The sequence below is a fragment of the Pelecanus crispus genome, chromosome 2 (assembly GCF_030463565.1).
Source record: "Pelecanus crispus isolate bPelCri1 chromosome 2, bPelCri1.pri, whole genome shotgun sequence".
Taxonomy (NCBI): Eukaryota; Metazoa; Chordata; class Aves; order Pelecaniformes; family Pelecanidae; genus Pelecanus; species Pelecanus crispus.
Window position 1 is genome coordinate 44,454,629 of NC_134644.1, and position 26,589 is coordinate 44,481,217.

Consider the following 26,589-nt stretch of genomic DNA (forward strand, 5'->3'; position numbering starts at 1 on the left):
CATCATTCCATCACTCTTGAGCTGCCATAATCTACTACTTTTTAAGATGTCTGTGGTATAATTTTGATGCCTATCCTCTCTGTGCATATGCAGTTTCCTAATAAAATCTGAATAGCCTTATATTTGCTTAGATTTGTTGAAAAGTCAGCAAACATTTATTTCAATGTAAATGATTTTTTACAAGAATTTCAAATCAATACAGTGACTAGAAGAGTCAGAAAAAAGGAACAAAAAGCTTTAAGAACATTGATCTTGATAACATCACCCTTAATTTTCACTTATTTTAAAATAAAACTATAGTTTGAACTCTGCATTATAGTCTTAGAATAAAAACTGTCTTGTACAATCCAGCCATAGCCCTCCTCAAATTCTCGGATAAAGACTATCTAATCTGAACATTCACTTTATTTACAGCACTGCTACATCTGACATCTCTTGTGTGGCAGTTTTTATTATACTCAATGCAAAGATTTAAACACTACATTAAGAAACAGAAAAGCTGTATATACTTGTACATCAAATTTGGGAAAAGCATTCAAAGCAACTCAAGACAATAGCTTAAAAAGTAATTTTAACCTACATCCTTAATAAATCTTTTTAGAAGTGGGCAAATTTTAATTTATATAATTAAAAAGTATTTATAATGGATAAACTATTTTTTCATAGAAAAAAATCTGATGTTCTTACGCAGTTTTAAGTCTCAATTTCATATCACAGGCCATGACAATTTTAGGTACATAATGAACACTTCTTTCAAAATTAGTTTATTTTCCTAGCACACCATCATATTTCCAGACATTTCTATGTATTAAATGCAAGTTTAATACTTAGATATACCAACAAGATAATTTTAAGATTGCTTTAATATTTATCTTAATTTCAGCTCTTCTGGTTATTACATAAAATCGTATTTTTCTCTTAAAATGTCCAAGTCTTTGATTATTCTTTAAAATCATCACAAACATCTATTGTAATACGAAAATGGAATTCAAACTGTTTTTCCAGGGGGCAGATTATAAAAAAAGCCCCAGCAAGCCAAGCCCAAAACTCCAAATTAAAATTGATTACAATTGCTCTGTGCTCTTATGATCATGTTTTGCTTCCTAAAAACTGTTTCCTTTTAATCATAAAGTTTAAGAAAAGGGTATTTAATGGTTCAATCCCTTAATTTTGGTGTTTGTTTTCAAAGGGAAGAGGTTTTCATTGTGATGTTTACCTATTCAATACACATGCAGTTTCAACTTGGCTAAATGGAAGCAGTAAAACAGGAAATAAATTGCCAGCAGGGTGAACAGGAACTGCCAGCAAAATCTTCATGTTGTATCCACGGTATAACATCTTCAAAGAATCCAAAAGAACACCTCTTCTGTTCAGGTTCTCAGAGGTCACTGAGTTTTATAATTATCTCCAAGCAATTTTCTCCACATCCTGTTAAGCTGTCTCTAAACAGCTGTGTATGTTGCCATGCAGCTTCACCATCCCCTCCATTTAGAATTGCTTCCAACACAACTTCTGTTGCACCGGCAAAATCAGAATAGGGGCAAAGATTTTTATCTATTGGAGGAAAAAATAAAAAATTCAGTAAGCTACTGCTCCAGACAGCATACAATGCCAGAATGCATGATAAAAAGGGTAACTTGTAATGAATGTTTAAGGATCTCAGTTGCAACTACTCAAATTCACCTGTCAATCAGTGGCAGAAAAAGAAAAAAAAAAAAAGCCCAGCCGTAAATTTTTAGTAACACTAAACACTTGTTTAGCGCTCGTGCTCAGAGGACCTAGTCAAGACTGAAGCCACCGCACACAGAAGCATCTATCCTTCCTAGTAAAACACCCAAGTATCTTGTATCCACTCTGTGCTCTTGCTAACCCTGCTCTGTTGCAGATAGGGCTGTGTAGATTAATAAAACTGGGCTTTGTACCAGTTTTTTTGTACCAATTGTGGTTAAATGCACAGTATTTTCTTGACCTTGCTAAGAAAGGCTGAGTTGGAAAAGTCAAAATGCATTTGCATTTCATTTTCAGTATTTGCACAGAGCTCTCTCCATATAAACTATTTATTTCCAGTTACACCTTTGCTGCATGACATAATTCATTATTTAAATTCCACACTTACCTCCTATCAGAGCAACTTCTGCTGTTGGAGACCAAAGTCTCCACTTTATTCTTCCACTCTGAAATGTCTGACTGCTTGTCCTAATTGAAATGTTATCTATTTTTAGACTGACTGACTTGCACTCAAACTTCCAGCTGATGGTAGCAGAGGATGACCCCTCTGTTCGGGCTAAATAAACCTGAATGGAAAGAAGACATAGTCAGCATGTCAAAAACTGAGATGATCACCACACATCTAACTAATCATTGTAACAAGGACATAAAATCTTAAGATAGCACACCTTCATTCTTTATGAAGCCTCTGAACCTTTAAACTGTACATAGTACAATTTTGTATATAATCTCGTTCTGAATCCTTAAGTCTATTCCACAGTTAGGTAATTGTACATGTTCATAGTCCTTCACTAAGGAACACCAATCTATTTCAACATGCTTGGTGAAGTTTAAGCCACAAAAATACCTATTATTTTTAAAAAAGCAGACTTCTGTTTTTTATATAAATGCACAGGCCCATACATGGTTTCATTTTAGTTGTTCAGTATTGCTGATGCAGAAAACTCTGTAATCAGTATTTTGGATTCTTCAGATGCGGCTGCTGGCTGCATAGCACTTCTCCTAGGACTTGACATGTCTTGGTTAAAGCAAATCATACATGCTAGCCGTATATAAATCCTGTATTAACACCATTTGAACTGTCAGACATTTGCATAATTTAATGTAGTCCCAATGCTGTTACAAACTTCACCTGGCTGAACAGTCAAGCTCATTCATATGTTAACAGCCATTAAAGTTACTATGAACCCTCATAAGAATTTTGTAACGAACGTCCAATGATACTTTCAAGTCTAGCATGTATTATCAGCAAACCAAGAAAATGGACATTACAGATTAACGTGTCAAAACTGCCATGATCCTTTCAGAATCCTTAGTTAAGAAAACTTATCAAAATTCTGTCATGTCCAGGCTTCTCATTAATGTCATACAGAAGGGACTTAAATAGCTCTTTAGTTTTTAATCTGGAAGGAACAACCCTGAATAAAATTAAACACAGTAGTATGTTTTACTAAAGATCCCACCCAAATATAGAAATGTCATTAACTGACTATAAAACAGAATTTTAGTGTTACTATACACCAGGTATAAAAATGTTAATTCTCATGTTTAAGAAATCTAAAAAATCCCAAAGGTGTGAGGTGTTACACTGAAGATTACCTATGAAAATGTAACAATTTAACCTGCTTTCATGTGAATATAGAATCATAGAATCATCTAGGTTGGAAAAGACCTTTAAGATCATCCAGTCCAACCATTAACCTACACTACCAAGCCCACCTAAACCAATCAAGGGTAGACTAGACTAAACCATATCCCGAAGTGCCACATCTACCCGTTTTTTGAACACTTCCAGGGATGGTGACTCCACCGCCTCTCTGGGCAGCCTGTTCCAATGCTTGACCACCCTTTCCGTAAAGAAATTTTTCCTAATTTCCAGTCTAAACCTCCCCTGGCGCAGCTTGAGCCCATTTCCTCTCGTCCTATCGCTAGCTAAATAATCTAAATAATATAAGCTAATAATAAGCTAAATAATTATAATATAGCTATATAATCTTAATGTTCATGAAAGTGCTGATCTCCACTTTTTTTTTGTTTGTTTTTTTGGTTTTTTTTAAGTACCTCAGCTAGTTCTAGCAAGAGATTTCCCTTGATCAGATCCTACTGAATTGCCGTATTTGAGTAAGGAAGCCAAAACATTCCATTAATTACCTCTTGGTTGAGATGCACTGAACATAGGCTTTTAGGGATAAAAACTAAAACATTAGCCTGTCTCATCTTCCAATATCCAAACATTTAATCAGAAAAACAGAAGTTTAAGTTTCCTTTTGTGTCTTTTTGACTATCCTCTGACTTTCACACCTGGCTACTCTTTTTCCAGTATTATTTGAAAAAAATCTGAATTCGGGGGTGGGGAGGTGGGGAAGACTCCTTCGAATTCTCTTCCACTGGAGCAATTCTTCTGGAAAAGAAGCTTTTAGAAACCCACGGATTTCAGATCTACAAGTTTTTACATTATCATTATCACCTACCGTGGTCTGCTTGTTTGAGCCCTGGATACCAAGTTATCTCTGGGTAATCTGATTAAATTTGTGTTTTGTACCTGTTTGAGTTTTGTACCATAAAGTCAAGTGACACTGAATAGCAAGAAAATACACAAATATGATGAACATGGCTACTATCAGATTGGCCAAGATGATCATCTATCCGAATCATTTTGATCAACAACATTGCAAAGACAGAATACATAACTGATGGTTCTTTTCTGTTACTCCTGGGCTAATACCTATAGTTACCTTTATTGTGGCTTTTACATTCAAATTCCTTTCCATTCATCACATACTGAATGATAAACAAAATATTTCTACGAAGGCTCCTTTAGCTGTGAAGTTACTTGGAGAGCCGCTGAATCAAACTCCAAATCCATACCTTGCAGATCTACTACAGGTTACAAAAAGAGGATGCAAACCCCAAACAACCTTTCCCTCTGCTGTCTCTCATAATAGAAACAACCCCCAACAAAAAGTTATTTTAGATTCATACATAGACATTCTGCAGGATGCTATTCCTGTAGAACTAACATGCCTTACCCATAAGCCTGAGATATACCTGGATCTGTAGCTCCTAATTTCTCAAGGCCACCCTCTCATCTTTTATCTAAGAAAATTGAGGTGCTGTTGAATATAGTCTTTCTGCCTCGTCTTATAGATCGGTCCCTCCCTGTTTTATCTGGTTAGTAGAGCTGAGCAGAACAGCAGACTCATAATCAGTTTCACTGCACAGACAGTATATTTCTTGTAAAAGTGAGGATGACTGATCATTGGAGACTTCAAGATACAATGTGCTATCAGATTTTTAGTAAATCCTAGGGAAGCAGAGAACAGTTATCCACATTCTCAGTTTTTGTTACTTCTCTTTTTCTATTAGGCTACCCTGTTGCAACATTTTTTGTATTATTCTCCAGTTTCTTCCCTTATTCCTTCTCTTTTATGTAGAATAACCTCTTCTAGCTATTCCCCTATTGCATTTGGAAGTCAGTTATGCATAGACCCAGCACAGAAAACCTCAGAAGACAATTATATACTTAGCTCCATTTTTCATCAATGGGAAGCAAACCATTGCCTAAGCTAGAAGAATGTTTGGCCAGAGACCTTTCAGACTATTAAAATGACAGGAAAACAAAGCAATAACATGCTATAGTCCCTGACAGGAATGCTCAGTTCCACAGTGGGTAGCTGTTGCAGGAAAAGCTGGTTGCTAGTAAATGACCTCTTCTCATCTTACAGGCATCAGTTCTCTTCTTCTTAGATTTAGAGCATATGACTCTTCTGCTGCTCAGTGTCCTGACAGATGGGAAGGAGTCTGGGCAGGGTATACAATAATCTGGATAACTGACAGGTTTTTGCCTTCTTGCAGATGGAACTGTAATATTTAGGATTTGGCAGTTTCTTCCTTTGGCTGTGTATCAAAGAGATATAATACACTATAAAGCTATTCTCCAAAACAACAACAACAAAAAAATATTGAGAGAAGTACTGCTTTTCAATAAAACAGTATTGTGCATTTGCCCAAAAGCATAAGAAGGAAGCCATTTTTTAAAAATTTGGGGCTTTAGCGAGGCTTTACCTATCTGCAGAGAAGCTGGTCATCCTTTCTGAAAGACAAGCTAAACTTCCAATTTATTAAATCATCTGACAATCTTACCTGAAGCTTAACAGTAACATTTACTAACATCAGCTAAATTCTATGGGTACCAAGAGGGGTTTTGATGCCAAACATTGGCAAGGGTTTTCTATTTTATTGGAGTTATCATACTTTTACGGTAGATTTTACACTTTTAGTAATTGTTATCCTTACCATTTTCCAATCTGTTTCAACTTTTCTCCAAATAGACTCTGCCTTCCAAACGCCTGTTTCCCAGCCACTTATTTTTTCATTGTTATTGGAAATCCGTGTATAACTATCGTCTACTGTATTGTAGGTGAGGTGGAAGAGTTTAGATGTCTTCTCTTTTTCAGAGGGAATAAAAATTACTTCTTTTCTTTTCTGAAAAAGGCAAAATACAAAAGCACCTTCATTCCCCAATACATTTCCGTAAGACTATGTTACTTTTAAACAGCATGCCATGGTTTCCCAATTCAGTTTTGCTGCCAACTGAAAAAAAAATGTAATTTTTAAGAGAGGTTGCAGACAAAAGCATTTCTGCAAAAGTTTTAAACCAGTTTCCTACAGAAGAGCTCCACCTTTTCCAGAGTGGAGCAGTAATTTTATTTTTTAAATTTTCACTTAATTACTTTTAGAAGTTATTAACAAAATAACATAAAATTATCATATTTAAGTAAGGGTTTAACATGTTAGGAATAGAAAACTTATATGTTGAGTATATTTCTTGTACAATCAACAAGTAAATGGTTATTTTGAATAGAAAAATATAATTCTGTGATTACCATATACAGGTCCTTGTATATGACAGTTTACAGATCAACTTCAAAAAACATAAGGTACAAGCTTCACAACTTCACAGTATTACTTTTTTTTTCCTTAAGATTTGTCATTGTTCTTATGAGTTTCAGCAAAGCAGAAACTAAATCTTCTAAACTGTGGAGAACTGAAATAAACTCTTAGTTTCTCAAACTTAAACAATCCTACGAAACTCATTAGTTCCACCTAACTGGTTCTATTTTCTATTTAGGATTGTCAGTCATTCTATATAACAGGATCACTACAACAGTGATGTAACGAGTGACGGGCTAAGTCACACTTTTGCCTGCTGGCTCAAGCTAAATATGGCTATGGTTCTGGGAAACTGTACCTTCGCATAAAATAATTGAAAATAAAACGTTGCTTTCAGAAATAGTCAAAAACATTGATATGAAAATCAAACAAGCTTATTATTTAAGAGATTGTTCCATTTACACAATCCTAATTGCTCCCACATTGTTTTATTAACAAAAATAGTTGGTCAAAGCCTGCTTCTAGGCTTTAACCAATAGTAACTAATAACATAAATAAAAATTTTCTAAAGTTTTCCCAACTGCTTTGAATTGCCTTAAACTTTCTAGATCTGTCACACTGTAACTAATTAAAAGGAAAAGAAGTATTTTTTATTAATTTGTAAGAGCAAAACACACTTTAGATCAAGGACTCCCAAGCATTTTTAGAATCAATTTAGAGTTAAGGACCACCATCAATCCTGAAAAAATTCTTATGGACCTCTACTGAATTCACATCAAACTTGCACCTAATGCTTTTGTGTTTCACAGTTTGAACTAAATCTGTATGCTACCTACCATATGGGCTATTCCTCTGTAGACCATAACCATAGAACCTCTAGTTAGCTACCTCTAAGATAGTCACCAGTGCAAAAGTTAAATACCTCTGGACCAATTTCACCTCTGGCTATTCGCCAAGCCACTGAACCTGACGTCCGTCCACCATATTCTCCAGGTTTAGGCGTTTTAGGAGAAATGAATTCAACAAGCTCCACAATTGTCCTTTCCAAGAGCTCTCTTTTTCTATTTTCTGGCAAAGATTGTTGTCTCTGAAAATACATTGAAGAAAAAGTAAAAAATTCAGAAAAATGGTCTTTGTAGTTCTGCTCTAGAGTGACACCAATGGGGAAAACAAGAATTGAAAAAACAGACTAACACTTGAACTCTAGACTGACTGTTAGAAATATTAATCTTATACCACATGTGCAAATATAAATCATTCATAACTGCATGCTTATTCGACAGCAGTGCTTTTTCTGTGGACTTGCATGCACTAACTATGTGGATTTCTTTTAAAATAAGGTTCATGCTATGTTTATAAAACATTTGCTTGGATGATAAAACACTTCCATAGCATATTTTATAGCTATTCGTATGTATTCTGTACCGTAACTGTTCTTGCTATTATCTGGGGCAAAGAGAAAGCAAGCATAATTATTGGGTCAAATTTTTCTTCTCTAAGGTGGAGTGATTTGGCTGGCAACGGTCTTGGTTTTGTGATTAAGCCCAAACAAAAGATTCAGTTGGTCTCTGAAAGAGTTATTTCACAGTGGCTGACTATCTTAAACAAACTACGACATTCATATTTTTGCAGATATCAGAAAACTGAGAAAAAAAAAATCACCTATGCTTCCAGGTAAATTAGTGGAAAAGAGAAAGAATTATGTAGCTCACTTATCTTTGCCCACATGAATAAAACTATGGACGTTTTTTTAGTACACAACTTACAAATTCATTGAGACCCTGGGTTTTGTCTCCATGATTCTCATATCAAATATACACGGCTGATATGTGAAGCCTTCTTCCTTAACTGTGGATATACCCACACAGGGTTGGAAAATTAAGTTCAACATCAAGTATGCGAATGATTACGCATCACCTTTTTTTTCTACTTCGGTGATCGCCTGAGGCATGCACACAGCCCACTAGCACCTGAAACTTCAGGCCAGTAAGTATTCCAATTATCTGAAAGCCAGGCCTGACCCCAGAATATTTTGCTATTAGGAATCAGAAAAGAGGCATTTGAAGGGTTTTTGTTCCAGACAACAATGTGGAACTGGATAAAGGAAAGTAGATACAGAGGAATTATGAGAAACAGCTCCAACTGAACAAATTCCAGCTGCCAAATACCTGTTTTACCACAGCAAGGGGGAAGTCCACCTCTCCTTGTGTTGATGGATGATGAGCAGTGACTCCAGCAGTTCCTCATGAAACACCAGGCCTTCCTGAATCTAACACTTGCCTGGGCACTTTGGGTATCCATATGCCACACTACAGATCTCGCACCAGCTCAGAGGAAGTTTGGTATGGTTTACCCTAAGTTAGCAATACTAATCTACAATTTTCGTCAAGCCACTTTGATGTAAGGAAACCCTGTGTCAGGGGTCACCACCACTGAAATTAGTGATGCCACACTGAGAATTGGTTGCAGCTTTGTAACAGTATCTGAAAAAAACCCCATTTTGTGCTTCAACACAAATGGGGTGTTTCAGAAGACAGGCCTCTTCTATGTACGATACAAGAAATTGGTAAGTTCCTCAACTGTAAAGAGTACAAGAATGGTAATTCTTGTCACCTCCCCCCACCCCGTAGACTCTTGCATCTAAATGTCAGCAGCCTGTAAGACATGCATAACGCTCAGACTCTGCAGAGATCAACACTGCCTGTGCTGCAAAAACCTGTAACTACCTTTCCTACAAATGACATTGTCATCAATAGCATTCACGTACTGAAATGGATTCCAAGAACTCCATTATCAACTGTCATGGCTAAAACTTCCTGGTTTTGTTTTTTCTTAAGGTATTGCTCTCTACATACATGCTCAGGCCCCACCTTTCTTTGGCAGACAAAGGGAATAGGAAGGAAGAGGGGTTAAGAACTGCAGCTTTAAAATCAGTTCTGCATGACATGCAAGTTATGCTGTTGATGCTTCCTGAAAGACTGTTTTGGGAGATGGACAACCTGTGATTTAAGTGGACCCACTGCTGTATAAGCAACAGATAATTTGAGGGTAGAAATTGAATTTCAAACCTTTAAACAAGGAATACTGATTCATCTCACATCAATCACCGTGAGATGGACGCATTTCAGCCTACATTACTAGTATCCCTTTTAAGAGCTGACCTGGCTGTAGCTATAATCATTCACAACCACCCCCAAAAAATGGGGCCTGGAACAAATAAAAAAAATAATTTGCTTCCCTGCCCCACCATCCAATTTCCAATGAAGGCAGTTAAAGTTCAGGGTCCTCTCCCCACTTCCTACAGGGGTAACACACAATGGACTGGAATAGAGCAGTGCCAATACAAAGTAGGCGAAAAAAAACTTTGTAGTCAGGTTGCGATACAATATTATAGAATAACATCAGATGGTTGATAATTCACAGGCTACACACCCATTTAGGAATGCCTGACCCAAATAAAACACACACAGTAATTCTGAGAAGTAAAGTAGTGTACTGAATAGATTAAATTATCCTTGCCTCTTTTCCATTTAACAGTGGCAGTCACTCAACATCGTTTGAACTGTTGTGTTGTCTCTGCTTGGCCACTAAACAGACAGACATGCAGAGGAATAACAACCAGAGTCATTGCTCTTTATGCAGGAAAGCACAATAATGATCTCTTAGATTCCATTTTCACTAACATTGCAGTCTAGGTGATAATGTATACCGCATACTGTGCTTCTCTTTAGTTGTAACTTACAAGAATTGAGCTTGAAAGATGCAGTGTTGGAGTTCTGCATCAAAAGATACAAAGACTATAATCCTTCCTAGTGGGGAACCGGTCTCTAGGAAATGATGGGAAAAGGGAAAGTTAGTGCAGGCCTCTGCCTACATCAGTTATCTGCTAAATAGGTTGCAGTGAAGGAAACAGCATACTAGCTGAAATGGAGACTTGTGACGGAGCAGCGTAATGGAAACCTACTATAAAGTCTTGATAGTTCTGGGGGTGAGCTGCCTTACCCCTCTACTGAGCACAGAAGCTGCTGAATAGTTTTTAATGGCCCCTTGATACCCACTGCATTGTCACCTTAGTATGAACTTTAGGAAGGGCCTTTTGACTAGGACAAATGCAAGAAAGAAAAGCTGTTCTTTTAGCAGTCTGATGGCAAACTCCCTAAAATCCAATTCCAACTATAACAGACAAAAGAAAAAAGGAGTAAGAGCAGTTACTTACAGGGATTGAATTTATTATCAATTTAATAAATTAAATTAATCAAACATATTCTGAACAGCTACTGGGCAAAAGGAAGTGTGTGTGGGAGGAGGGGAGTGTGAATATCATTCAGCTTGTAGAAAGGGACAGTAAGTTGTTCCTCAGAATAAGACAGCATCAAAAAGACTAAGTGTTCTAATAGAGTGACAAGACAGTGTTAATAATACCAGAAAGCAGTAGGGAAAGTGTGCAGTATAGAGAAGAAAGGGCTGGGATTTTCCACATGCAGAGAAAGGAAGGTAGGAGAAATACAAGTGTGTCTTGGAAGCACATCTATAGCTTTCTTCCCTGTACTTGTTTTTTAATGAAATTTTCATTTAAATCATGACCAGAATGCCTGTTCTTTGTTTGAAAAGTGGTCATGTCATCTCATGAGCTGCAGTCCTATAAAGTAGGTGGAAAAAAAATAAGAAACATGCCAATAGACCAACGTGCAGCACCATCTGTTGGAGATGGCAATGCACTTCTCTAGGCTTCTGTAAGTGAAAGAGCATGATCCTACAGCGACATCATTGAAGCGAGAAGGAGGTCAGGCAAGCCAGCCCATGAGTCAGTTCCCTGTACTTTCCATCAATCTTGTCAGAGTAGTTTTTCAACCTATTAGCGCCTCATTTCCAAGGTTCTCTCTCCCTACAGACAACCTGTGGAGGAGAAGCGTCTGGTGACTTGTTTCTATTGCCAGCAGATCAGAAGAAAGGCCCCTCAAATCAGGTTTGTAGTCAGCAAGGGTTCAATGCTTGGAGAGGACACCATTAAATTCCTGCAACCCTGCACTAAGCACATGCATTCCTCAACTTGAATTTCTGATCCTTTACCTCCTTTTATCTTGCTACTCTGTGGTCAGCCTTCTCAGTACTCTGATATGTGACTCTAATTTTTCATTAGTGATAAAACATTTGAGGCCAGGGCTTGAAATCATGAGTCCAGCTCAATTCTGCATACTCTTAGAGTGTGGCTTTAACCCTCAAGCCAGCAGGCCTCTAAAAAGGCATAATCTGTTTATTAAGCCATCAGCTATATACTACCACAGGAACTAAAGTTTCTATGCACAGGAATTAGCCCCGGAAGGAAGTGGGGACAAAAATGGAACCTTACAGGTGGTTCAAGGTTTTGTGGTATTCTAGTATACAGAGCCAAGAAAAGTTCATCCTGTCCCAAGCAGGGAGTGGGAAAAGCTTAGCAGAGAGGTGCTGAGTGCACTTGGGTTCTGTGACTGTGACATGCAGGTGCAAATGGCTCCATGTGTTTTGGGGACGTTAGGCATGAATAATATATGTGGCTCTGAGCCAAAGCTTTACTGATGACATCAACACTTCTTGAAAGTCCTGGAAACAACTTATGAATCATTCCTCCCACTTCCTAGAGCTTGTAAAAAGTCACGGGAAACAAATAAGGCCTACATTTCTTATAACTATAAATACTGTTGTTCTCAAGTTATAGCATTATTGATGTGGAAAATGCTCAGCTGCCCTCAAGGAGTCCACATAGTTACAAAGCAGTTGTAGTTTACCCCCAACATCTGCTGATGCACAAGTCTACTCCAAAGCCATCAAGAAAACATATATACACACACGGTATATATTATATACACATGCACTGTATATACACACACATTTGACTACGTAAGAGATAACATGATAATCCTTTTACATACCATTCTTTATCTTGTTTCACCTAAGTTCAGCACTGTGACTGCTTCTTACATGTTCAGTGTAAAATGAGCTCTGTATAGTTAGCAGCATTTTACATTCCATAGTGCACCAACATTCCTATCAGGTTACCACATGCATTCCTTTGTTCAAGGACTTCACATTCTGGAAAGACACTTACGTTTCACTTAAAGAAATCCATTTAAGAAAAATTACATACCGTTTTATTTAATGCGTTAATTGTTTCACGTAGCGTAGCTTCACTGAGTGCTGTCCTTCTAGAGAGTACTTCTTCATGCTTACTGCTGTATCTCCAGGTGACATCAACAACCTCAAGCACAAGTTGAAGAAGAAGATAAAGCAACCAAAAATTCCCATGTATCTTGCTTCATTTAAAGAGGCTAGCTCATCAAAGTATGTATTTCTATGGTAATTCTGGAAATGGCACTAAGATGGAATACATGACACACTTGCCTCAGGGCAAGTTTGCTGTTTATTAACATCATCACTCCTACCTCATCCTTGGAGAATGCAATTATGTAGGAGAGCTTCTTTCCCCACCCAGTTTCATAGAGAAGAGGTTTATCACAGACATTTTCACAGGGATCACAGTGAAGCCATCTTTTCTGATATGAAGAATATACTTCAGTCCACACATGATCTATATAACAGAGACCAAGAATAAACAATGAATTATAAGGATAGATCCTCTCTTCTGATATTGCAGGATATTGTAACTTTTCCTGATTTATTAAATGAAGGAACAGGTGAAAGAACATGTTTTTCTGTTCATCCACAGTCAGAAAAGTTACCAGAGCTTTCTCCTTCTATCTTAGGATCATGTTCCCTTAGATTCAACTACAGATTGTATCATTCTGAAGTCAATCATCTAACCTTACTTGCAGAACTATACTTCATCTTATCAGGCAAGACCGGAAATTGAATTTATATTGTCTTTGTTTGCTGAACTGCATAACTTTATATGCTGCGTGATAGCTAATATAATCTGAGAACCATAAAATATATAACCTCATTTTGCACAGCTTTGTATTAACGTTACTATATTCTAGAATACCGATACCTGTATGGTCCCAGACATATCTGGCTTCAAACCCCACAGCTCTGCAACACAGTGTAAAACAGTTAGCCCACTCGCCACAGCGTCCACATCTGGTTTCCAGAAGTTTTTTGGGGTTATTATACCTACAGGAGAAAACCAAAACAAAACCAGAATAATTGAAAATACATTTCACCTTTCAAAATCCTTACAGCGTGCCTGTCCTTGTCATTATTTGAACAGGTTTCAGTGCCATTCAGTCCACAGAAGACAATGGAAATGATCACCGTACTGCACAAAATAAGTGCGAGCAGAATGCTACTTTTACTTAGACTCACATGACTTCATCCCACATTTATCACAGCACTGAAATGAATCTGGTTTTTTAAGTTTTCAAAATTGACTTAGACTTCATCTTAAAATATGATTTTTTGTATGCTGGTCCTTTTGACAGTTAGCAAAAATATTAAAAAATTGGATATTTGCTCTTTTGCAAGACTCAGCAAAAAATGTGCATTACCCTTTGTGATTTCGCATAGAAGTGAAAGTTTTCCTTGAAACAACAAAAACCTACCTATATACCATGCCAATATTAATGTATTTTATTTAGAAGTTGTACTTTATCAAATTAACAGTAAAAAAAAAAAAAAAGAAAATCAGACAAGTATTCAGAACAAGGCCATGTGAAAGAAAGCAATTATTTTGTTTTTAAAAATCTCTAATCTTATAGAGCAATTGCTGGTTCATCAACCATCCTATCATGTTGCTTAAAACGGCTTCTCTAATCTTTCAACCAACCACCTCTCACTTTTTCACAGAATGCACAAATGCAAAGCTGTTTCTGGAAAGACAAGGAAAAAAGACAAAGCAAATCTCTGTATCCTTACCTTGGGAATCTATTACAGAACTGACACTGGTTGCAGTAATGATTTTCCACTCCACTGACATCCCACCTTAGATCGTCATCAGTAGGCAACAGGTACTGTCTTTTAGCTTCTGTCTGCCCACCACACCTGCTGCAAGGAAGATTATTTACCCAACGAAAAAAGTCATTCTTAAACCAGGCCAAGAGCTCCAACAACAAGAAGTCCTCTTCATTCACATGCGCACCTGTGAAATTTACACAACACAGTTAGGTCAAATGAAAAAAGAATTTAGTTGAACTTTCCAGGATCTACATAAATCACCATCTCCGGGCCTTTATTACTTTTTAGAAGTCTCATTACAAAAAAAGCTTCATATATTACTTAAGCACACACAAAAAAGAAATCTAAATTCTGAAGACTGAATAACATCAAACTGTATATCTAAAGAACAAAAAAATGCACTCCTAAACACTACAGCTAGAGCGAGAATAAGGACCTGCTCAGAAAAAGAAGTTACATATACAGTGAGGCCCAGTGAAGTTCCTCATACCCCTCATATTCTTCCAGAGCTTCAGAAGAGAGAGTGTTAATTCTTTTTCTGCTCCTAAATATTCTTTTCCCATCCTTAGTTATTAAACTAGGAATAACAATTGCTTTGATTTCATAATCCCAAAGAACCAGACACTGGCAGCAGACTAGACACCCAGGTGTAATATGAAGAGACTTTCTACAAACACAGCTTAATTATTGTAGAATTTGTACATATACCATGTGAAGGAAGTTGAGTTTGTTTATAAATTCAGCTAATAAACACCTTTGTCAGCTTACCCAAGCTAGATGCAGGATGTCTTTATTTTTCTACTCTAGCCAATTCTACCATACTAGACCACCAGACTCTTCTGGACCATTTTCCTGTGTTAGAATCTACTCACACACTGTCAGTATTCTGCCACCTGGAAATAACCCCACTTTACCTAATTAATACGTTAAAAAAATCCAGTCTTCCAAAAGAGATCCATGCCTTCTAACTCCTTAGTCTTTAAATGTATATTCTGCTCCAGTGCCCAGAGAGATACTCTTCCTTCTCAGATTCATAAACATTCAAATAAGTCCTCCTCCTAACTCCATAATTTAGGCCACACTGCATTCATAGATATTAATACCTGATTATTTTAGGTACTACAGCTTGCTTGTAGTCACAGTGCAGACAGGTCTGCCTAATGAATATGAAGATACAAAAATAATTTATAAAAATGCTGTTTAAAGGAAGTTGAAGGAAGTTGCACCAAATTTGTGCACTATCTCCCTTTTCAGAATGGCAAAGAAAGACTAGGTAAGATGTGCGTTTTACTTATATAAGCTCAATTCACATCCCCCTCTGAGGCTGAAGTAGTCTTTGGTACAAAAGGCTCTGTGGGGGCCCTAACTCTATTAAACACACAATGCCAAGACCATGAAGCGCATGAGAAATGATGACTTGTTAATCAAAGCAAGAAAAACTGACTTTTAATTGTAGTAAAATTTCCATTTTTACTTCTTATGTGAAAAACATTTGTGCTGAAACACTCAGACAAGGTGTTATTGCTTACGAAATGGATATGCTTGTATATTCAAACCTTCCGCTAAAAACTGAATAAGAAGCTCTCAAGCACAGGCCATATTCTCTTTTCCTGGATAATAACATACAAACCAGAACCCAGCTATGAAAATATGACTGCTATCATATGAATATTCTTCTCTTGGTTTGTAAAATAAATCCTTCATGAAAGCATTGCATGGAAAGAATGACGAATATGATTTATTTGAACAGAAAACAGTTGGCTATGACATGCAGCTATTTTTGACTGCACAATCCATCTTTCTAATGGAAAGTGGTAAAGGGAAACAGTAAAAAAAAGTCTGTACTTCTGATCAAATGACCGTAATCTTCCTAACCTTTATGAGCCAAAAATGCCTATTAAGCATTGTAAGGGAAGTCCTAAAAACAAGTGTCCCCCAGCACTAAGCAGTTATTCCCACAGGTGACAGTCTTAATACAGCAATACAGATAAACCAAAGAAGCTGAAAGAGCCAATTACCCATACATCTCATACACACTCCATTCCCAAAGGAATGTTTCTATAAAGCTCTTTAAAAATCCTTTCAAAATGTCACAATCCAAAACAGTAGAGTTCCATCCCTCACCCTTTATTTTCTTATTCTTTATTATTATCTAAATTAAGGTCTGGAAGCCGTTTTGAATAGATCAGCTTGATGGCTTGGGAAGAAGCACCTGGAAACACCACCCTCCTCCTTCCTTCCCCGTTTTAATAATGTGCACAGCAGAATTAGAGCAGAGTCTAAGAGGTATGCTTACCTTTCTTTTCCTTTTTAAAGGAATTTAAATAGTTTTAATTTATTACTGCTAAGTCTCTTTTCCCCATTGCATTGTCCTATGCTGCTGAATGAGAATGCTTTGTACTTGTTTATGCGGTTTCCTACCTCCCAGTATAGCTTTATAAAAAGAGAAAAATTACTAAGAAAATCCATTGTCAAAAAGTTCCCTAATGCCAAAGGCACAATTACATATTAGTGTGTGGCTGCATGAGACACCACAAAGTCATTTACAAAAAAGATTAGAAGAGCTTATTTTTGGTTTGCAAATCGACAGGACTCCTATCCTGTTAGCAAAATTGCTTCAGTCTTCTATCAAAGATTCAGAGTGAAAAGGATTTCTTGGTTTAAATATGGTCTTGGAATCTTTTTTTTTTTTAATATTTATCTCGTACAACTGAAATTTCACTATATTGCTGAAACAAATCTAAAACTGTCACTTGAACATAGAAATATGTCATTTTTAACTGATGAAGACTTTGTACATTCAGAACAAATTTGCGTTTATGAAGAAAATACAAATTTTAGCTACTGATGCCACAAATATTGATGCCCATATTTTACTTCTAGCTCCAGGAGGATGGCATGTGAACAACCCTATTCATTTAAGCATTAGCAAGAAAGGTGATTCTTTGTATCTTGGAAAGGTCTCATGCAAAATCTCACCAATAGTATCACTCTAAAAAGAGAAGCAGTATTTTCAAATTTTATTCTGAATCTGGAATGGTAGTACATATGGGAAAATTGCACTCTGACAATTTCAAAACAATGACTACTCAAACAAGAAGCTCCCCTCCTCTTGTAGCTATTTCACTCTAGATGCAAGGAATATAACAGTATACACTCACCTCATTTGTTTCCCAAGCATTATTTACTACTAATTCAGAAATTAAGAGTTCAAAATTTCTACGTGAAAGCAGTGAAGAATGGATGACAAAAATGAAATTAAAAAAGTAACAGAAGTAAGCAGAGAGAAAAGGAGAAAATTTGAAAATTAGGAAGAAGGCACTTCTAATTTAGAGACAGCATTTGGAACCTGCAAGCATATGACCAAATCCACACACCTAACCTGAAGCATAGTAGATATATGCATCAACCAGATGGCTGAAAGAATATTCTAGTTGCACATACAGTATAACTTGGTAGCATTACCTTTGTCCAGTCTTGTAGCTTGCTCTAGCTTTTTCCGAGCCTTCTCTTTCAGTTGCTGGAGGGGAATTGAAGCTAGTGCTTTCTGCTGAATAGAAGGATTCTCATACATCAATACAAGATGCTCAAATTTTGTTTGAAGTGTTTTCAAGATACTTTCAGCCTGCAAAAGGATTTTCAGTCACAAGATGATTTATGAACTTCCACCTTAAGCCAGAAGAAGGAAGGTCTCCTATTTTAGTTTCAGTCAGTCATAATTCTATATTCATAGTTACATTACATATTTCTTTACAGGTGAAATGTTTATTTGTAAAGATATCAATAAAAATTGCAGACACCACCACCCAAACTGTAGAGCCAGCCTTGTAATCTTTGAGCATTCTGAATGGTGTCCTGAGTGAAAAGTGTACTGATTCAGGGAGAAGAAAAAACTGTTTTTAAAGACACCTCTGATGGCAAAGTTTTTTAATTACTCCCTTCCCCTCCCACCCCCCCATTTCTTTTGGACACCTTTTACCTGAAATCCACGAAAGAACCTGTAACTCATTCCACTTCCTGGACACTGCTGCACCAGTTTGCAGAACTCTATTATTGATGAACGCTGCTTTTCTATTTCTTATTCATGAAGGCTGCTTGTCTATTTCTACTTCCTTCTCTCACGGATCAACTCTGATAGAGATTTGAATAGATAGCCCTGTGACCGTATACTGAACAGTGTATTTCACTAGAAAACGAATATAGGAACCAGGCATCTTCAGTCAGTTATCCTAAGTGTTGCTCAGTGGCAACTACCTGTTGCACCCAATAAGGTACAGCCATACCTACTAAAATAAATAGCTAAAGTTAGTAACAGTGGAGTTAGCTGAGCAAACTATTTACTCCCATTTAAAGCGGGACAACACGGAAAGTGAAATGGGATTTTAAAATTAAGACTCTGGCATATTTTGGGGGGGAAGCCTGTGGCACTGCTAAACTACCTTTTCTCTACTGCTAGATCATGCTTCAGTCTAGCTTTGTTAACTACCATTTTTGTTTCATCAAAAATTCCACACTTTCCTGAGATGCTAGCAGCAAATGCAACATAATACGCAGGTGCAAGAACTCTTCAGAAGATAACTTATTTCAAAGGAGCATTTAAATTAGGAGTGATTATTTTGATGCTGGACTGTACTACAGGACCAGTCCTTAGTTTTCATAACTGGTGAAACAGAACAGAACTGGTTTTACTCTTCCTGGAGCTCATCAGCTGTAGGTAACTGGTTTAACATCATAAATGCAATTGTGTTCAGATTCACTTTAATGCAAGTTGAAAGAACAGAAATAAGGAAAGTTAGGGACTACCAATGGCTTATAGATCTTCATATTCTGTCAGCTTCCTGAAAGGGTGTTTAGAGATATTGCTCAGCACAACAGAAAGTCTCCCAGATTCTTTGACAATTCAGATTTTCCCACTGGCAAACACCATCAGTGTTACAGTAGTGCTTAACCGGTTTCATGAGAGCCACTGTATACCAATGAAGTCTTATGCAAACATCTGGAAGTGTGGTGAACCTCACTGCAAATCTAAATTTGGATACCTCTTTCTTCCTATAATCACTATGTCATCCAGGAACGGATCAGAATCTATCCACCATAATAATGACTAGCCAGAGCTTTCCTTTCTCCAAGTCTCAAGAACACTTGACGATAAGAAACGCTGAATAGACACAGATGAGGCAAAATAATGATGGGTTAGGTCCCTAGAACTGTGCCATTTCAGAATATTCCCCTACTGTTGCAAGTGAACCACTTTTCCCTCTGCTTACCAGGACTCCCATGAATCACAGGTGTAACGCATAGGCAAGAAATAAAAATGCTTGCACTACAAAAACCATTCTAAATCTCTCTGACATCTGACAGCAGTGCATAGAACAATAATACAACTATACCTCTGCAGTATACTCACTGAAAAACAAAACACCTACTGCTGTGCAGCAAAATGGCCAAGTCCTAGCCAGAAGATATTTTATGGACTTCCTTCCAATCAACCCAGACTATACAGACCAAATTCAATGGCTCAGAGAGCTATCAGTATAATTCCCTGAAGAGATCAGCCGAAATACAGCATTCTAATAGAGTGCCAACATTGCATAAGCAATGTCTCTAAATCGTTGTAAGTTTGGTCCCACCACCCATGTCGAATCTCAAGAAGTACGGAAAAATAATAGTTGCAGAGAAATGGATCCACAACCCTGATGGCTAGCGTAAGTCAGGGCAGAAAAAACTACAAATAAGAAGGATTAACCTCAGAATATATCGTGTCAACTTGAAATCTGCAACATTTTTCTCATTGCAAGATCAACACAACTTTTAAAGCTTTAAAGCTTCCAGTACTAACCAGTACTGCAGCAAGTCACTCAGCAAGTCACTCTAGAGGTTTCACAATCACTTCCAACCACCATTGCAGAAGTGGCTGAAACAGTAAAAACCAAGCAGACCAAAAAAAAAAAAAAACCCACCCCAAACAAAAAAAACCCCAAAACCTAAAACAAATTTAAACAAACCCAGTCAGTGTATTTGAGAGGCTACCACTAGCATGCTAACATAATTAGATTAAATGGCTCAATATTCAAGTGCTTACAACAGTTCCTTTCCCAAAGGACATTATGGGTGATGATGGGTCACCAAGTGCTCTCTCTCCCCAAAAGCCATCACATCAATCTATGCTTTGCCATTTCTCTTCCACTGATCTTGGGTAGGTATTAAGAAGGAATAGTATATCATAGTTCAGTATCCGACAATATACTGATAATATCATTTAAAAGAGACAAACTCTGAATGTTATGAGAAGCGAGCTTGTGGAAGGATTCATCTTACATCAACTTTATGACTAAAGTGACACTGGCTCTAGAGGGAAAAACTCTTCAGAAAGTTAAACTGAAGCATCCTTCAAACCTTCTATCAAAGGCATAACTTCATTTTTCAAAGTTGTATGAGGTGTTAATAGTCTTCTCCCATCAGGTCAGGTAACATCAGAGATGAGGACTCTGCCTCTCTGTCTTGACAGGGAACTTCATCTGAACCTCTTGGACAAGGGAAACATAGCCTAAATAATTATAGATTTGTCCTTGCCTGGCTAAATTCCTGTCTCACAACAGTCACATGTGAAAAAGAAAGCCCTCCTCACAGGCTAAACATAGAGGTCATAATGCATGAACTGAGACACCAACAATTATAAGCATTATGGTTATGCTCCTGTTCTTTCGCTGGCTCTCAAATACCAAACAGTATACAGCCCTAGTCTTAGTTTTCCACATCTCCCTCTGTTCCCCCACCTTGCTGTTTCCTTACAATACAAATAAGCTTTTTTTTCATGTCACCCTGATCAATAAAACATTAACAAACATCTTGAACAAAACCCTCTTGCTAATATTCTATTTATGCCACGTTCCATGCTGAAGTTGCATGGAGACCGAAGAAAACACTCAAAAAGCTTCAGAAACCATTGGAAAAATAAAAATTCCTCTAGTCCAACCTCCTGCTCAAAGCAGGGTTAGCTATAAGGTTAGACCAAGTTGCTCTGGGCTTTATGCAGTCAGGTCTTGAAAACACCCACATTTGGAAACTATGCAGCCTCTCTGAGCAACCTGTCCCAACAGTTAACTCTCTTTCAATTTTTATATTCAAGATTAGCATGCCTACAAAGTTTTCAGGTTATAATTACCATTTCCAGAGATTACACAAGTGATGTTTCAGGTTGCTGATGGGAAGGGGCAAGAACGCAGTCAGCGGGTCTTGAAGGCTGATGTGCAACTTGTCTGAGTGCTGGACACAGTTTCAGAGGATCCTCATCTGTGGATTTGACTCAATTCAGTCTGCCACTCCTCTCTCCAGCAATTAAGGCTCTGATTTTATGTAGCTGCTCAACTGAAGCTTCCTTAGGGAAAACCAGGTGAGTTTCTCCCTGAAATTTAGACAAATTAATTCAGCAGTTAATGCAGGTCTAAGCCAGTCAGCCGTTTGTATCTATAGCTAACAGCTGTATCATTTACTGCAAGTTAGCACACTACGATTTGGCAGGGTTCAGCCTTCAGATTAGGTCCCTTACAGCAGAAGCTTGTAGATCCCTCACAGCAGGAGCTATTAGATCAAGAACCTACAGTCAGTCTAGAGAAAAAGGGCTCATAACAACATGCTTTTGTTAGGAACTTATTTTGCAGAGCCACACATGGACAACGCAATTATGGTTTGGCAGAGAAAGCAGCAACAGCAGAAATGAACAACAAATGCTCAGTTCTCACAGTACAGCAGTGAAATGCTAGGCAATACAGGAGGACAGCCAATGTTGGGGGAAAAAGCCTCCAGAATGGCATCTGCTGGGAATTCTCTTCTATACTGATATCTTCTAGATTTTGTAAGTTTTCAGACAGGAAATATTATTCTTATTGAGACCTGTACCCAGCTTGATTTCTGGGTTCCTATTTTTGATTGTAACATGATTACTGGTAGCACAACAAAAGGTTAGTAATTATGACAGAAGCAAATATCAGTATACTTCACATGAAAAAAAAAGGTTACTTTTTTTTTTTTACATGAATATCCTGAAGCATTTGTACTTTAAGAGTTTCAGTTTCTACCACTGCAGCACTTCTATTTATTAAACTGAGTAATTTGTTTATCCAGTTACCTTAGGTCACCTATCATTGCAGACTGCAGTGCTTCACTTTAACACTTAATCACCACAAAACCAAATGGAATGTATCAATCCAGCAGAAGAGTCCTCATTTTTTAATTGAAAAAGTTGGTTTACCAAGCAGAGACTGAGACCAATCATAAGAGTGAGCCAACATGGTCTTAAAGATCTGACAGAAGTGGGAGTAGCACTTTATAACGTTTAAAATGCCTGTGTTATTACTGCTTGAGTGCTTCACTAGCTATACTGACTACTTCTTGGCTAAAACACATCATTAAAAGCCATCTCCTGAGCACGAGCATGAGAATAAATCCACAGACCATTTCTCCCTCTGCAGGCACCATTTCTTTCAGCATACTTTTTTTTTTTTTTTAAATTAGGACAATTACACTAATTAACTTTACCCGAAGAGCAGGCAGAGGTCTCACAACAGCTGGACCTAAATAACATAATGTATGTACCCGTACAGAAGTATGGTATCAAACAGACAAATCAAAGCAAAGCCAGAGCAAGAGCTTTGCACCATTAAACAAAAGTTGGGTTTTCACCCCAGCTCTCCCGTAATTACAAAGGCTGCTTCTAGCTTAACAAGCTTTGGCAGTTTAAGGTCTACCAAGACAGGGCCCATTTCAGGACACAAAGCAATCTTCGAAATACATCTTTTTGACTGCAACAGAATCAAGACTCACTCAGGACTATTTTAGGATACAGTTTCATAACTGTTTTAAATGGGTAAAAGTCCCACCCTCCCACAACTTCAATAGCTTGTTGCTCTCCACTGCTATCAAGACAACACTAGTACTTCTGCAGCTGCACTGTGAATTAGCTGAAAAATACTTCTTTTTTTGTTTTGGGGGATTAATTTTTAATCAGAACAGCTTCCCTTATCTAACTTAATATGCGGCCACACAAGCCCTACTGATGGTAGGAACAAGCAGCAGCAGAGCACGACTTTTTTTTTTTTTCCCTTTCCAAATGACAGTTTCAACATACAGATTTACAATATGGAAACTACTGTCTGATGATGCAGTCTGATGTCCACCTAATAGTGAGCTGCTACTAAGAGACGGGGTTTTCACCCCCTTTCCCACCATTTCCTTTGTGCCATCATGGATACGTGTCTGGCCATTAAGTGAACTAGCAGTGTGCCTGAACAGCAGAAAATCAATCTTATCACAGATCACCTTAGCTCTGGATATCTGAAGTAGCCTCATCTACATCTTCTGTTGGTTCACTGCAGATATTTGCAAACAAGGATTGAAAGAAAATTAAGAAAATAGTAAAAGGCTTAAAATCTAGTGCCTTGCAACTGGGAAAGGAGAAAGAAAAAAATTCAATTTTAAATTTTAGTGCGTAAACTGATGAAGACATGAGAAATGACTAAATTATACTCACCTCTTGAAACCGCACCTCAAATAAACATTCAACTGCTCCTTTGACAGGCAACAGCCTCATGAAAAAACACTGGATTTCCAATCTGAATTGATCTATATTTTTCTTCATAAGAATTCCTGAAGAGATTGAAAGTTTTAATTATGTTTGCAAAGGAAGTAAACACTTAAAAGCTGGGTAACTGTACTAAGCAGCATTAGCCATTCATAAAAGATTTTTTAAAAGTTTAGTTTCATTCACACCATGTAGGCAGAATGTGAAACCTAATGCCCCCCATAGCATTCTAATTGAACTCCTCAGCTCAATGCTGGATGATTTGAGGCCTGCTACAGAAGCTATGCTAAACTTCCTGGTATGTGGTTGAAACTACTGTGGTCTCTCTACTTCTTGAAGGGCTACCTCTCGGTTCCTCTTTCAACTCTTCTAAACCTTCTTCTCTCACCTCTTTCTTTAAAAGGAGTCAGCCCGGGACCCACCGTTCTCTGTCACACAGCACAGTTTTTCCAAGTGCTTGACAAACCAGATATAGACAGGGAGGGGCAGCTCATACATCTTGAAGACATCAGGGTCACTCATACATGTTGGTGTGTACAGGTACCCTACAGAGCCACCTCTCAAAAATTCAACTGTCACTAACTCTTGATACCAGTCTTACTGAACAGCAAGGCAAGAGAAAAATCAAGTTACTATTTCAGCATTACTTGTTATGCATCCACTAATTTTTAGGTGCTTAAATGCTTGCAGAATCAGGGCCACTGCAGGCTTTTACGTTCAATGCAAAAAAACCACAAGCCCTCAAAACAAACCAACAAGCAATAAGGAAATAAAATCCCGAGGCACTACACACTTATGCGAAAAGTAATCTTATTTGTAAACAGCGACAAAGAGAAGCAAGATGTTTCTGAACTTCGGTATTACATAACAAAATTGAATCATACGGCTTATCTTCGCGACCGCCTGTCTGTACGCCATTTGCTGCCGGTATTTTATGACGAACCGCTTCTCGAGCTGCATTAGTAAACCCAACAGCAATTGCCAAGTTCACGCACGGACTCGTTTTTTTTCAAGAGGCGCCGGACAAAGCGCTGGCCTTGCCGCGCCGCTGCCCTCCGGACCCGCAGACCCCTTCGGCACCCAGGCACAGTCGAGACCAGCCGGTCAGGGCCGTGAACAGGGCGCTGGCCGTACGGCGGGACAGCCGAGAGCCCCCCGGGCCCCGACCCCACCGCCCGCGGCGGGCGAAGGGCACCCACCGCCGCTGCCCTCAGGGCCGCTTTCGGGACAGGGCAGCCAAAAGCCCCGCCAGCTGCTCCCCACGAGAGGGGCCGGCGAAGGGCGGAGGCTGCGGGGGGTGAAGCGGGAAGCGGCCGGGAGGGCCAGTCGCCCCGCGGCAACGCCCGCCGGCCCGCGAACCGAACCGAGCCCGGCCCGGCCGCGACAGGGCGGCGAGCCCGGCCGCCTCCCGCCGCGCCCCGCTCACCGGAGGGTGCTGTCCGCCCAGGTGAGGAGCAGCCGCGAAGCCTCGAGGAAGATCTCCCGCCCGTTCTGGCAAAGCTCGCTCACGGCGGGGGAGGGCGGCGAGGAACACAGGCCCACGGCGGCCGCCATCGCGCCGCCCGGGCAAGCGCCCCACGCCCCAGCCGCGCCGCGCCGCGCCGCAGGACGCATGCGCAGTGGGAGCCGCGGGGTCCCGGCCCTCGGGCCCGCGGCCGGCGGGGCCTAAAGGTCCCAGAGCGGGTAGGCGGACCGAGCCCGGCCGCGCTCCTCCGGCGGGTAGCGGCCGCCCTGCCCCGCCTGAAGTCGGTGATGTTACACGAGCCGCTAAACTGCTTTGTCGTCCCCCTGTAGGCGGCACTTGTGAGGCCGCACCTCGAATACTGTGTCCAGTTTTGGGCCCCTCAGTACAAGAAAGACATTGAGGTGCTGGAGCGTGTTCAGAGACGGGCAACAAGGCTGGTGAAGGGTCTGGAGCACAGGCCTTATGAGGAGCGGCTGAGGGAACTGGGGTTGTTTAGTCTGGAGAAGAGGAGGCTGAGGGGAGACCTTATCGCTCTCTACAACTACCTGAAAGGAGGTTGTAGTGAGGTGGGTGTTGGTCTCTTCTCCCATGTAGTTAGCGATAGGACGAGAGGAAATGGGCTCAAGTTGCATCAGGGGAGATTTAGATTGGATATTAGGAAAAATTTCTTCATGGAAAGAGTGGGCAGGCATTGGAACAGGCTGCCCAGAGAGGTGGTGGAGTCACCGTCCTTGGAGGTGTTAAAAAAAACCATGTAGACGTGGCACTTTGGGACATGGTTTAGTGAGTGTGGCGGTGTGGGGCTGACGGTTGGGCTGATGATCTTAGAGCTCCTTTCCAACCTTAATGATTCCTAGATTTACTTTCATTAAAAAATAAGCCAGCCACCAAACCAGGAAACATGAAGTTAATTATTACTCTACCCTTAATTGGTTTAGTGGTGGACTTGGTAGTGTTCGGTTAATAGTCAGACTGAAGGGAAATTAAATACAGACTCTTCATGTATGTGAAATATGTCTGTCTTAAGTAAAAACTT

At 39.0% G+C, this 26,589-nt stretch overlaps 1 protein-coding gene across 1 annotated transcript; it reads right to left on the reverse strand.

Annotated features, from left to right (window-relative positions):
* On the reverse strand, positions 1-25,645 carry NGLY1 (N-glycanase 1). Its single transcript, XM_075704682.1, is given in 15 exon segments — positions 1-1,554; positions 2,117-2,294; positions 6,025-6,213; positions 7,544-7,708; positions 12,746-12,856; positions 13,041-13,186; positions 13,607-13,728; positions 14,470-14,692; positions 17,974-18,133; positions 21,674-21,763; positions 21,765-21,817; positions 21,820-21,913; positions 24,038-24,106; positions 24,108-24,153; positions 25,515-25,645. Coding segments are annotated over 15 exon segments (1,950 nt in total). The 5' UTR covers positions 25,643-25,645; the 3' UTR covers positions 1-1,378.
* Between the last annotated feature and the right edge of the window lie 944 nt (positions 25,646-26,589).